The following is a 14,862-nucleotide window of genomic DNA, read 5'->3' on the forward strand; positions in this document are numbered from 1 at the left end:
TGGCGTGACTCACCTGTATCAAATACCGTCTTCACCATGGTATACTTGTTGAAGCGTCAAATATGTTGGGATTGAGTTTCAGACTTTCCCAATGGAATCACCGTGATCTTGGGCCATTTTCCACCAACGAGATAACTCCTTTCTTCGCTCCAACGAGGGTTTTCGAAAGACCCATCTCCCATCTGGCAGCGCTCGTGGATGTGGTTAATATAAAATGAGCGATGGGCGATGGAGACCGTTATCGTTTGGATGGTGATCACGTAACAGACAATACCTGCTTAATCGACAATCGACAATGGACACATACGGAAAACGGACTAAGTGTGTGCTACCACGTATATCGCTGATGGCCCCCACGTCATAAAAGCGCGCCCGACGCGTCACATTCGGTTCGTAACGCACGAATTCCGCGAACTTTGCCGGGCGCTTCTGGATGGGTTTCCTCGGTTCATTATTGGAGTGATTTATATCGGGCGCTGATGGATACGTTTCTTTGGAACGAGCGTTGGAGCGATATCGGTTGCGCTTCAATCAGGAAACAACCCGTGGCATACGACCGTAATGACTGTGAGATTATCCTCAAGTGCTCAAGTGTTGTGGCATTTGATTCCGTACGGTCGGAATATTCGAGAGTTACAGCGGTGACCCAGAATGAACGTAACAGTTAGGATTCACATCTGCATAAATTCGATAATGGGGACACTGTTTTAGTGTGAGCAGTTTTTGTCCATTCTGTCAGTTTTTGACCAAACATCCCTGGAAACCAGACACATGGGTGGAGCTAGGGGTGTCTTTTGGGGGTTCAGAAGAGCCTCTCACCACGGGGGTTGTAGGGCCACAGAATAACATCCCCCCATAGGAGATTTAGGCTCTGGGCTTCAATGCTCCAAAGAAGGCTGTAAGGGCCCTGAAACAAATTTGGATATGAGGGCATCCTATAAGCCATTTCAGCTGTTCTTGTTCTTGAAAATAGTTAAAAATAAAATTCTGGAGATGACAGAAATATCACGAACATATTCCGTAAAATCCCTGACGTTTCCAACAGGGCCGGATTTACTTACTTGCCGCCCATGGGCCGCCTGTATTTTGCCGCCACCTTCTCATTCGTTTTGAAACATCAATGCAAACCATCAAGTGAACGTGCCGGAGGGGAGGGGCGCATAAGACGCGTTTACTCGTGTTGGACACATTTTTTGCGAAAGCCCTGTCAACACTACTAGCAAAAGCTCACAGAACTTGGCGCGAAAGTTAAGTTTCGTAAACCTATCTCTGTGTGGACAAGGCCTTCCATTTATATGAAATGAACGAAAATAGTATGAAAGAACAAGCATAAATGTGGTTTAATAAAATTTTAACTTTCGCCGCCGCGCCGCTCTAACCGCACTGTGTTTTGGCGCAATGCATGAAGTATTCCTACAGTCTTGTAAGCGCTATGCGTTTCACGCCGACCGCTGCTGCACGCACTGTGTTTGGCGTAATGCGTGAAATATTCATGCAGTCTTGTAGGCGCTATGCGTTTCACGCCGACCGCAGCGACCGCTCTGTCTTTGACGCAATGCGTGAAGTATTCATGCAGTTTTGTAGGCGCTAATATGTGTTACATGCCGACCGCCGCGCCGCGCCGAGGGTTTCTCCTTTTCATCCAACTCCTCTACTTACACCTATAACGACACTGAAATTGCACATACTGAGGTCCATAGCCCAGGTTCAGGACCACTTATTTTGCCAACTACCCTCTCGACAAAACACGATTATGTCATCAGCTAAGTCCAAAATTTCATGTGGGCACGCGTTTGATACCGATGAGCCTCCTTTCAGCCAGTAGACTATGGAGATTTCAGGGCCCAAAGAGGCAGCCAATTTTCCATCAAGGAAATTGCCAATCTGCACATTCAAATTTCACCCCCAAGATGGGCAACAGTGTTTATCTTTCCACAGAACTGAGAAAAATGCAAAAAACTAACGGTTACACTGGAAAAAAAAAACTCCGGCCGTGGGAGCCGCAATTACGGGCTATATAGACATATCGTCCGTTCCGGGCTCGAAGGCCGAAAATTCCGGCTGCTGGAGGTGTAGCTCCGATTGCTCCGGGTTTAGAGGCCGAAGTTACGGCTCCAGCAGCCGGAATTTTCGGCTGCTAGTCTAAAGTATGTTAACATATTTTTTGAGACGACAGGTGGTAATAATTGTATGAAAAAGTAATTCTGAGTTATTCGAGTTCATAGTTCGGCAACCTTTTTGGGCGCTAAGAGCTCATTGACTTGATCGAACCTAACCTCCAAAATTATCGCCATGTCCATACTCTCCCCTGACTGGTCACTCTTGACAGTAATAACGCATCCCGCACGGAAAATTTCCCTCTCACTCCTTGTGGAGAGTCCGAGAGAGTGACGCGAAATCGAGAGTGGCCGCAGGCAACGGCGAAGCAACCTGAGTCCAGCGCGGCGGGGTCGACAATGAATAACGGTCATCATAGCGCGCAGCGCTGCCGTTTCTTACATAACGAAACAAGATTCCGCTCAAAATCCAATGAGGGGAAAAAAGTTGATTTTACCGAGAGCCGGGTGCGCATTGCATAGAGTGCAGCCGACTGAGCGTCCGTCGACGCGACGCGACGCGACGTCGCGGTGCGCGTCCGCGTTTCAGATTCAATTTTCCTCGAAGTTGCCAGATTGTGCGATGAAATTTGGATATTTTACCGGGGTTCTAATGGGGGAGAGGATGATTTTTCCGCACTATCTGGCAACTATGATTTTCCTCCGCTCGGATTCAGGTTGAGCCGAGCCACCAGCCACAATCAGACTCGGAATCAGTCTTGGAATCAGAATCAGGTGGACGAGAAATAAGTTGGTCACGACGGGCGTGAGTGTCGCGCCGCGCCGCACAGTGGGAGAGGTCGGGCAACTTTGAAAGCTTATCGATGGTGAAACTTCGGAACCACGTATTTCGGTTCGCGATGTTGCAGATTTCCTGTCATACGTTATTTTTTGAATGGAGAACTACTCAGCGTAAATTCTCGAAAACCTCTGTGATTTTCTCCTCTATATGCGAGGAAAATTCTGAGAGAACTTCAAGGGATGATGTTAATTTATTTTCCTTTAAAAGGATAAGAAAGGAGCCGAGATTTTTAAACACCGAAAACGAGATAAGTGGTTTGGGAGTTTCACTATCGTTATGTCTTCTTCAACAGGAGACGCAGAGGTTTGGAAGTAGTTCCATTGGTTTTCTCGTTTTATTGCCTCCAAGGAAACACCCGTGTAAACTTGTATGCAAGTTTCGATTTTCTCTCTTCGCTATCATTTCCTAGCTCTCTTGGCGAAAATGGTCGAATGCCGATACGAAACTACCACTGATACGATACTGATATAATTTTTCTTACTGCGTGTGAGAAAAATTGCGGAAACGGTCGATCTACTCCTTTTGTTGGTCCATCCTTTTTCTCAGCGGAGAGGGAAGACGCCATGTCATTGTCTTCAACGCCATGTCAGTTTGCCTGCAACTTTTGGAGTAGGCAACACGGTGCTCTCCTCCCTGATCCGACACGTGGAATCATCATAAAAAGTGGCCCCTCACGCATACTTGAAATGTACTAAAAAAGTAGCGTTTTACCGGACAGGAAGAGGTTACCTTAGCGTCATGTCAGTTCGCCTTCAATTTTTAGTGTAGGCAACACTCGCTCCCACGTGGGTCGAATAGTGGTATCACCGGCGCCTTGAAATGCACTCGTTCCTCTGTGCGCTCGCTGTCTCTTCGTCGCCGTCGTCGACTCAACGTCGCGTCGCGTCGCACCTCAAAACACATGCTGCCTAATTGAGCGTGGTTTTTTTCTTAAAAATAAGAACGTAAATTTGTAATGTACGATTTGTTTTTACCACCAAATTCATGGTAAACCTCGTCTCGAACACGCCACTAATTTGATCGGCAATGGTTGATTAAAAAGTCGATTCCAACCTTTACTTGACAAAATGTGAGCTTTATAAAGACATTTGGCCACCGTGTAGAACCTGAAGACGTTTGTTAGAAACTGAAATGAATTTCTTCCATTCTCTAGAGCTGTAAGTTATGAGGACTCGATTTTACTCTTTCCACTCTCAAGAAGGAGAGAAGGAGGTAAACTTTCCTTATATTTTTATTTACCCCTAATTCTTGATCATTGGCTAACCAAGTAGAGCAAAATCTCTTGGAACAATTGAACTTGCCGTAAATTCTCTCCAAAATTATACATACAAAAAATAAAATAAAAAAAGTCAGAATTTTTCTTAAATCCAGTTTTCTAGGTATTTAAAAAAATGAAGGGTGAGAGGAAGTTTGGATTTTTCTTCAGTTATCAAGTTAAGTTGATTTTGGTTGTATAAGTTACATTTATGTCTGAATAATTTATCTTACGGCTAGGTTTCGCGCCTTGACGTGACTGGAAGCTGGGGTAACGGTGCACATAAGCTTGGGGAAACCGTGGACAAGGCCGACTGAGTTAACCATGAACTTATCCGAGCAGATTGCGTTTCACCTGAGGGAGACAAGTAATTCTTCGTGATAATTCTCAAGTTCGCAAATCGCTCGGCGGATTTTCGCGCATTAGGTTTCCGTCGGGAAACCGAATAATTTTTCGGTTATGCAATGTGTTCTCAAGATTCGACTCCACCCAAGAGCGTTCCATTCGAAGTTGCCGCATAGGTCGAATGTTGTCGAATCCTGCCCAAAACCGCACAAACTGGAGGGTTTTTACCTCCCCTCTTCCCCATTCCCCCCCTGCCAAGATGCAAACAGATGAGACCTCAGCCACGACCGACAAGAAGAGAGGAAAGTAAAAGAAGACTCGATCAGTGCAGCGATCGGTTGAATCGATTATAATGTTCAGTCAGCATAATGGAATGAAGTAATAACGCAATATGCATAACATATAATGTCAGTGAAACTCTTCCTCGAAACTTGCCCCAGATAATCGCGACCGGACTATTGTCGACATAATTCCAGCCGTTTTACCTGAAAGTGTAGCGCAATAGCGTGCGTGTATTCGACCTTACTGACCGATAGATTTTCTTTAATTCAGCATTCAAACACAGCAGACCAAAAAACAGCCAAAACACGATTATTTGAGTTGAATTAACGGCAAATCTTAATAAAAGCAATTTTCTGTGCTTTAAAACAACGTTGTTCTAAATCAACGCAACTTATGATACATTGATCAATCCTGATCTTCCTTTATTTAGAAGGATTGCTTATTTGGTTCAAGTCAACCTTTTTTTCATAATCTCAATTTTCACCTGGTTTGCAGTTCTGGATCAGTGTACATACAGTCAACGGACATTTTAGAGATGTTTATTTTAAGTCATTTTGATGTTATACGGGCATAGTTGTTTCATTTTAAATCGGCTAAAAAATTGTTGTTTTAAACCATTAGTCGCCAAGTTACCATTGAAGAAAATAGTGGATACACAGGTCTCTCTCTACTCTTTTCTTCGATGGTGCTTTTCATAACGTGCAATTATATTCACAGTTGGAAGTGAAATGTCTTATATCTGTCAAAAATTTTAAATCAAAAAGTTATGGGATAAGAATGTACCTTTCCGTGAAATATTGGTTTTGAAAAATAAAATGAAAACAGAATTGATGGGTTTTGAGCTGAACAATTTGATCCGTAAACACACTATAAGCCCTTGTTTAACAACTTAAGAACTTTAATGTTTTACCGTTGAATTAGATTATGCAAATATCGGTTAGAGCATTAAGGAAGGTAAAAATAAAGTTTCCGAGATCGACAACATGGCAACTTCCCTCGGGCTATTAACAGATAGCGACAACTCAGAAGACTAAATTTTAGAATTGCTCTACAAATCACGCTTTGAGAAACATTGAAACCCAACATAGGGCATCACGGCGGACTCTAATGAATTCGGGCTGGAAGCGACGAGGAAAGAATCTTTCGAACGCGTAAAGGTCTTCCACCAAAAGTGTTATTTGAAATTTTATTTTTTCCTCTGAATTGATGCTTTCGGTGACGTTAAAATCTCAACCAGAATAGGTATCGTTTCGCATTCCCTCCATCCGGGGCATACACATCACAGAATACATAAAGATCAAGATTTAACACTGGTTTCTGATTGGAAAAATGAAGTAAAAAGGAAATTTGACACCTAATGAAGAATGTTCTATCTACTCTGTTGAATTCAGTCCCGCGGTCGATCTATTCAACCAATCACTCAAACGGCGAATATCCAAGCGCCTGGAGAACTCAAGAAACTAATTTGATCAAATTAAAAGATAACGTTCGTTATGTTTTGATGGCAGATCCAGCACTAACGTTAACTGAAAACGGACGTCAAGATATGCAGTTACGTACTCTCAAAATTACCTTCTGAGGCTGCAAACCGTACAGTTCGGGCTCCTTTTGATATCTGGTATGGACGTAACTGTGTCAGGTATGCAAACCCACAACACGCAACTTAAACTGAGTATCTGACGCGTAATTGAAATTAAGTAGGTATATCATTAAATGGTACCGTTGTTCGGATGCAGCCTTGTAATCTTGACTGAAAACTCGCCGACACGGGTAGAGTACATTCACCGTTTGGGTACGTGCCAGAGGTTGAATTGACCGCCCTTGTAGGCTCAAACAAACTGCATTTGTTTCCCTGATGACCTGAACATTCAGGACTCAATACCTAGCGCAATAGTAATGTAAGATCAACAAAAACCCTTTCATCAATGCGATGGCTATACTGTCATGCTATGGAAAAACGCCGCATGAGAATCAGGCGTTGCGAAATTTCCCCCGGCAAATCACTGCTTTTCAGGAAAATGTTTGAATATTTGTTTACCAATTTGTCCGATAATTTTTTTTGTAATTTGAGCTAAAGTCCCTGAAAATTTCAATGAAAAATATTCATAATTTTTCTCAAAAATAAACATTTTATCGAAGGAAATTTTTCAACTCTCGAATGTTCACAAAGAGTTCTTCTTTGGCACGGTAGTATATAGTTGAGAACTTAAGAATACAGTCTCGTTTGCCGTAGAACTTCAAAACGTGCTCTTATTTTCATGTGCACTGAGGTGTACTATACCGATGGCCTAAGTCGGAAACCACGTATCTGCATTGCGATGTTTCATATTTGCCACTCCTATTTTATTCATTCAAAGAGAAACAAGCCAACGTTATTGCGTTGACTAGTTTTCCTTAGAAAAAATAAAACTTGACCAAATGTCTGCAACGTTGCAAACGGAGATACGTGGTTTCGAACTTTAGCCATGGATATCTCTTAAACTATGAACGGGCAAAATCTGAAAAAAAATTAGGATTCACTTCAAAGGGAAGGAAAGAAATCAACAGAGAAAGACATTCCATACCAGCCAGGAATAATGCAGGATCGGAAAGGTCGAAGAATAAAAAGACAAGAGAAAAAATATTTGTTTAAAAATGCATTTAAATTTTGTAAATTAGCGCTGTCTGGTGGAAGATGAAGACGCACATGTCACAAACGTCGACTCGAGAATATTATTCGTCTCCGTGCTCTTCAGTGGATCGATTGTGGAATCTTAATCGAATGATCTGAAGCTAAGACAGGGATAAACCTATTAAGGTCGTTCTATAAAGATTACAAATTGACCCGCTGGTCGGCGAATCTTGTAACCTTTTTGAATGAAGGATTGACGTGTATGTTTCATTGAAGCATATTTTTAATAAGAAAAAAAACACATCTCGCTGATATGCGATGCATTACTTGACTGACAATTCGTTGAAACTAATTCATAGCGATTGTCAGGCTTTGCGAACTTACAACAACAGAGTGAAAGAAAAAAAAGTAACCTTTAAATAGCACTGGTGAATCAAAGTTTATTGCTGGGAAATGTGAAATATCTCGTCAATATTCAATTCACTGCGTTTTTACTGACATTTTAAATTAACATCACTCAGCAGTTCTCATTTGTAAATGAGTAACTTGATATATTGAAGACCTCCCATTTTTGTAAAATTTTAGTCGATGAGTGTACATATACATTACATACAACACAATGCTGCTGCATCGGAAATCAGATGAGCATTTTTTAACTTTGATACGATTTCCAGGCGGTGTAACTCAAAGCAAGAATCACCACAAATCAAAAGACAACATGACATCCCATCCGTAATTTCCCAGGGTTGTAACAATACTCAAATGCTCTTGTTCCCCTGGGAGAGGAGGATAGTAATACAGAACCTACTTGCCAGGTCTCGATGAAATACTACCATCACAGTTAGTTTAAAAATTAATTTTCTGTCTGATGTTGCAAGACTGTTTACGGATGAATGAGAGCAATTGAATCATGCGCGGCACAACACAAGTGACGGTAGGAGAGGTGCGGTTCTCTGAAAATGACCTGATATTATAAAATGTCACAGACTAACCTTGGTATTTACGCCCTGCTAAACTTTTCTTCTCGCTCTCAAGAGGAGGAATCTTTTGCCTTTGTTTCTCATCTGACACGCCGCACCTTATTGTTCTCAAGCGAAGTATTTTAACCCTATGATGTTATATGATAGTCTGCTCAAAAATGCGTTTCATACATTTTAATGTGCAATGTTCAAAAATGCATGCGGCAGTGCATAGATGGAATGGTGTTTGACCTTACACTTTTCCTTTCCTTCGAGAGTATGAGCGCTAAGATTTCGAAAACGTTCCCGTATATTTTTTTACTAAATATTTAGTTATCACAAAAAATCCGCATTGATAGCTGAAAATTAATTTGATAAATTAATAACCAAGATTATTTTATAAGTTTTTCACACTCTTGTATTAATTAAAACAATTTTTTCAAGAAATTAGGAAAATTTTTAACATCAGAAATTGTTTGATTCTTCCAAAAAAATACCGCCAGCAACTCCGAACCAAGTTTGTAAAGTCAAAACAATCAAGGCTGGTGGAACTCCAAAATAATTGTATAGAACCTCAGAATCATACAACTTGATTTAAAGTATTCAAAGTTAGTTTCTCGAATGATGATATTTGAATGTAACTTTTAACATCTTAAAAGTTACGTTCTTTTCACTTGGACGAAGAATAACTAAGCGGGGCTGCAAACTTATACCACGAGAGTTTAGCTTAGTTTCTTTGCGTGGACTTTTCCACCCTCGCAGTCGCACAGTGGATCGAGTCAATTAGAGAGGTTGGACATTCAATTTTTGACTAAAATTGCAAATTTTGATTGTTCATTTTGTCAAATTTTAAATTTCAAGGGGTGCCTCTGGCAGAAAATTTTAAGAGGAAACCAATGAAACCACTTTTAGGAGTTCAAAATTTTGTATAAACGGAGTTATGAGCGTTTAAAGTTTCCAAATTTTGTCCAACCTCTCCAATCGGCTCGATCCACTGTGTCTCGGAGGTGCGCGGGACCTGAATCCCTCGTTCCTTTTAGCAGGAGAATTTTTCGTCCTTTCCCTTTTAGTGTATTTTCCGGAGGAAAAATACACTATTTTTTTACTGGTATTAACTTGGACGGGTATTAGTCAGGAAAGGAACTAATCAATTGGGAAGGAATGAGCTTTAATCGTGATTCTGTCGGCGTTGAGCATTCCCACTAGTTAGCGGGAATCTTGGGTACCTCGCCCTCTGAGGCGGGGGCTGTAAGAGAAACGTGAAAGTCGGAAGTGACGACCCGGCCAAATTTTATTTGTCTGCATCCTGGGAGTGATATCATACTTCGCAGGAATTAGCTCCGACTATCTATAAAACCACGTGAATCAGCATGTGCCAGTATCGCTTTTTTCCCCCGGCTCCCAAAAGTTACGATTGTATAATCAGCCAATCCGTGGATCCGAGGAAAGTGACCGCGTCCGTTGAAAACTCAAAACTCTAAATTTTTAGTCAGGATTTGAATTTGTAAAGAAAGGATATCTGTATTGGGTCCGTCCCTAATTACATAACGCTCTAGAGGAAAAGGGGGGGGGGTGTCGAGGAGAGCGTTACGCGATTTTAATTTTACGTTTTAAAGGATAGGGGCCTACGTCTCAAAAGCGTTACAAGGGGAGGGGGATCAGATATTCCGAAAATGTGCGTTATATAATTTAGGAACGGCCCCTTAGGCCCTTGTGATAATTGAACTGATTCATTTGTCCATTTTTCAGTGATCTTGACCTATACCCAATTTTTTATTATGCTAAGTGTACCTCATATTATTCTAAAAAGTAAAAGACGGATCTCTGCTGAAGTCAAATTAATTTCGAAAAACAGACGTAGCAAATTGTAGCTCTAATTTTTATTTTGAGGGATGATATCACTCACTCGTTTGACTACTGTACCTATGTGTGTTATATTTTCCTCGAGTTTCATGGTCCTTCTTATCTTTTGTTTAGCTGCATGTCTTGACTCTTAAAACACCGAATTGCGCAGAATTGTTTGACTAAGTTGTTGCTTTTTCCGTTTTGTTCCAGGGGTCGAATAATTTATTCACATGTCCTGCAGGTAAGAACCCCAGACATTTTATTTATACCTGCACGTCAATTTAGAGACTGCGGCTGTTGCACGAAAGAATACCAATGAAGTAACCACGAAACACCACGGGAAATCATCTGACAAAAATCTATCACGCTTGAAATCCATTTTAATATTCTTTGATGTTGCATTCTGACTTGTTTCTAATTCTCCTCGATTTTTTCCGTAATATATCAAGTTTTACTTAAATACTCAAGACCCCATAGATGTTTTAAAAAACAAACTTAGTTTCACACCATGCAACGGGTAGAAAATGCATTTTAGAGTCCTTAATCAAGCAATTAACCTGTAATTGCTCAAACGAGTTTTAAAAAGCAGTGACATTATTTTCGGATGCATTAAAAAACTGATCTCTAACACAATCAAAGTAAAACTGTAAGTGGCATTAGTAACGTTGCAGATTTTTAGGTAAAAATGTAAAAATTCTTTTTTTTTTTCAAAGTCGAGGTTGAATCGTGTGCGAAGGAAGGTCAAGTTTTAATAGCAATTTCACGTTTTATTTTGTTGATCCTTATTAATTCTGATTCGTAGTGTTTTGATGAAACGGATGTTCATTTCGAACATGCTATGATCATCAGGTGGTTTGAACCGAAAAAATATCAATTAGAACCAATCAGGGTCAACAAAATGAAAGTGAGTACAGGCACAATAATGTGAACTTGATATCGTGATGAAACTCCTCAATCTCAAAGTAGGTCATGTTTTATTACCTGTACTGAACTTTTGCTGGATTTTTGTATCTTCAATGGCAACGCTGTATATGATATCGCATGCAACCAGTGGCTGGACGAGGAATCGCCGCAAGGAATCTAAAATGCAATGTGGGTGGCCGTCTGCGAAGAAGGTCCAGCCAGAAAATAGATTCATTGCAGGCATCATTGCCACTTTCATTCAAGAATGTTCAACTTTCAAATTCTCATACATCAATCTGTATGTGCAATGGTTTTATTTGCCCGCACCATGAGCACAAGCCTTAAAACGCTTATTTCAGACCACAGACCTGAAAAATATATACCAGGCGCGCACTTTTGGAAAATTTGAGGTTACCACTCAGTACCTACTTTCAATACATATTACGATGAAATACTTTTTTCTGCGTACTGAATTTTCCTCAAGAACCGCACTGGTTCCGTCGATTAGATTAGAATAGGTAGTACCTCGCTATAAACCAAACACTGATCATTTAGCGAGCGAATAAGATTTTTTTTCTATGACCGATTTGACTAAGTAGTGTGTGAACTTTGGCTTTTTCGCGGGCGGGACTTTTAAATCGACTAATAATAATGTTAACTCATCAAACGTTCGAAAGTTAATTTTTGAGGTTTTCGAAGTATTCTAAGTGTTGTATGTGAACCTAGTATCAGAAAGAATGTCTCAGTGAAATTTAATTTTACCCCGTCTAGTGGTCCATTGCAGTGGCGAGGCGTGAATGATCGATTATCGATATTTTCCCATTTGAAGTTATGGTAAAGAATCGATTATTAAGGTGTTCCTTGCGAACATTCTGCTTATCGATCCTGTTCGATAGATTTTAATAGCAGATCAATCGATGTATCGCAAAGCACGCCACACACTGGTTTTATTGATCAAGTAGCAGATAAAAATTCACCTGAAGGTAGTAAAATCGGGCTACCCGGTGATGAAGAAGTTGGATGCCGGGAGCACCCGCCCAATCGAAGGTCACGATAACAAAACCCGCGGAGGAATTTAATTCAAGAGCTATTCTCCTCCGATATTCCGCTCACCTAGCTCAATCTCAGCGAGGGGAGAAATTAATTGAAAAATTCTCAAATTGATTCCGAAGCGCGCCCTGCCTCTGTGCAGAGTTCACGTCTCCGTCTGTGTCCGATTCCCGCCGTGACAGGATACAAGCAAGAATTAAGACGAGAAGAAATTATTCAGGCACAACCAGCCATTTTTTTTGATCGATTCCTCAAGCTCGGCGGAAACCTCCTTCATTGAAAAGAAAATTTTGTAGAGATATTATTTTGACTTAAAACGTCCTTTCATGTCAAAAAAAGAGCTTGATGCAAAAACGGCTTTTTTCGCCCCCCCCTCTGGAAGTTCTTCAGACTTTGTCTATTGATTACTCATACTTGAGCGCTTCTTTCCCCAAATTTTCAGACTCCCAAAAAATTTTGGGGGGGAGCTAGGGGGGGGGGGGGGGGGGGGTGGAAGTCAAAACCTGTGAACCTCGATATCTCTTGAACAAAGAAAAATATCGAGGTCCGGTTTGGACAAAAAAGCGTCTAAAATTGCATACTTTAAGATTCTAAAGGTCAAAATCCCGATATCACATTTTTAAGTCAACATATGTGCTTTTTTCCAGTTTTTAGGTCTAGAAAATTTCCTTTAAACAAAAAATTTACAAAGATCTCAATTTTTTATTTGAACCAAAACCAGTTTTTTTTAAATTGTTCGTCTTTTTCCGCATCCAACGAGTGGTCCATTAAGCTGGGGAACCAAACGGTTCCGGAGTTATGATCGATTGAAGTTTCCGCTCAACGCGCGCCGACCGATTTTCGCGCGCAAAAAAGTCGGATTTGACTGTTATTAGATCAGTTTCAATGTTCAAACTAAGCAAAATGCTTTATTAGGGACTCTTGAGGGTCGATGAGTTCAGAAATTACCGATACTTCCAAAAAATTCACGTTTTTAAAATTGCAGCTTCGGACAGGACCACTGAGCGACCGGTCGGCGCTCAGTGGGCCTCTAAAATAGCGCTGCGGAGCTGTAATTTTAAAAACGTAAATTATTTGGAAGTATCTGTAATTTCTGAACTCATCGACCCTCAAGAGTCCCTAATAAAGCATTTTGCTTAGTTTGAACATTGAAACTGATCTAATAACAGTCAAATCCGACTTTTTTGCGCGCGAAAATCGGTCGGCGCGCGTTGAGCGGAAACTTCAATCGATCATAACTCCGGAACCGTTTGGTTCCCCAGCTTAATGGACCACTCGTTGGATGCGGAAAAAGACGAACAATTTAAAAACTGGTTTTGGTTCAAATAAAATATTGAGATCTTTGTAAATTTTTTGTTTAAAGGAAATTTTCTAGACCTAAAAACTGGAAAAAGCACATATGTTGACTTAAAAATGTGATATCGGGATTTCGACCTTTAGAATCTTAAAGTATGCAATTTTAGACGATTTTTTGTCCAAACCGGACCTCGATATCTTTCTTTGTTCAAGAGATATCGAGGTTCACAGGTTTTGACTTCCACCCCCCCTAGCTCCCCCCCAAAATTTTTTGGGAGTCTGAAAATTTGGGAAAAGAAGCGCTCAAGTATGAGTAATCAATAGACAAAGTCTGAAGAACTTCCAGAGGGGGGGCGAAAAAAGCCGTTTTTGCATCAAGCTCTTTGGTTTTTTTTTTTTTTTTTTTTAGTAGAATCCGTACGGATTTAACTCAACGTCAGTTTTTTTTAGTTGAAAATGCGTCGTTTTGCTATCGTTAAGTTTTAGTAAAAAAAAACGACAGAAAATGAACTTTTCTTTAATTAAAAGTTGCAATTTCGAGGCCGGCAACGTTGTAATACTAAGACACGTCTAAGTAATGTTATTCCGGGAAATTTGAAAATTTCGCGATGAAAATCAGTAATAGTTTACTTCATCGGCACAATAAACAACGCTGGAATTAAGTTAAGGTTTAAGTGAAACAAGTAAAGCGCCATCAGTTGGGAACGCATGCGAGGAAAACTGAAAGAATATCATAGCGCCTTGATGCAACTATTCGAGCTCCATGGATGTCCGTGTTGCATACGCACGGAGTTGAAGGCGTTTTGATTCTCCCGGCACTCACCGCTTCACTTACGGCGCGGCGGCAAGCAGTGTTGCAAGGATCTACAAATTGAAAAGGGCGCCTCTAATTCTTCGTAAATACTAGAGAGACATCTCTTAGGCATAAGTGGTTGCACAAAGGCGTAAGATGTGAGTAGCTTTTTTGCATAAGCTTTTAGAATGATCATGATTTGCAGAGTTACTTGGGTTTATACTGAAGAGATGTATTTTGACGGTAAAACTACGAGACCACGTATCTCGGTTTGCTACGTTACATAATTTACGGACTTCCTGTCATCCTTTATTATTTCAATGGAGAACTACGCAATGTCATTTTTTGAAAACTCCTGTGATTTACTTCTCTGTGCGATGCAAAATCTGTGAAAACTTCAAGGAATAATATTGATTTGTTCTCCTTCAAAAAAATAAAATATGTGCGGAGATTTTTAAACACCGCAAAAGAGATGCATGGTCTGATATTTCATGTTAAGGTGTGAAGTAAACAATGAAAGCTTCAGTTAGTGTCGCATACGACGGATACTAAATGAATTTAATCATTCCATCTGCATGCAACTATTCGGGCTCCATGGATGCCCGTATTGCATACCTACAGAAAA

At 40.6% G+C, this 14,862-nt stretch overlaps 1 protein-coding gene across 4 annotated transcripts in view; it reads left to right on the plus strand.

Moving 5' to 3' along the window:
• Nucleotides 1-14,862, plus strand: part of uif (sushi, von Willebrand factor type A, EGF and pentraxin domain-containing protein uif) — a 186,849-nt gene that overhangs the window by 69,711 nt on the left and 102,276 nt on the right. For all 4 annotated transcript variants that reach the window (XM_072298877.1, XM_072298879.1, XM_019057537.2 and 1 more), the window contains exon 3: nt 10,406-10,436. In XM_072298877.1, coding sequence (XP_072154978.1) covers nt 10,406-10,436 — 31 coding nt within the window. The remainder of the gene's footprint in view (nt 1-10,405; nt 10,437-14,862) is intronic.

This window comes from Bemisia tabaci, chromosome 1 (assembly GCF_918797505.1).
Source record: "Bemisia tabaci chromosome 1, PGI_BMITA_v3".
Classification (NCBI taxonomy): domain Eukaryota; kingdom Metazoa; phylum Arthropoda; class Insecta; order Hemiptera; family Aleyrodidae; genus Bemisia; species Bemisia tabaci.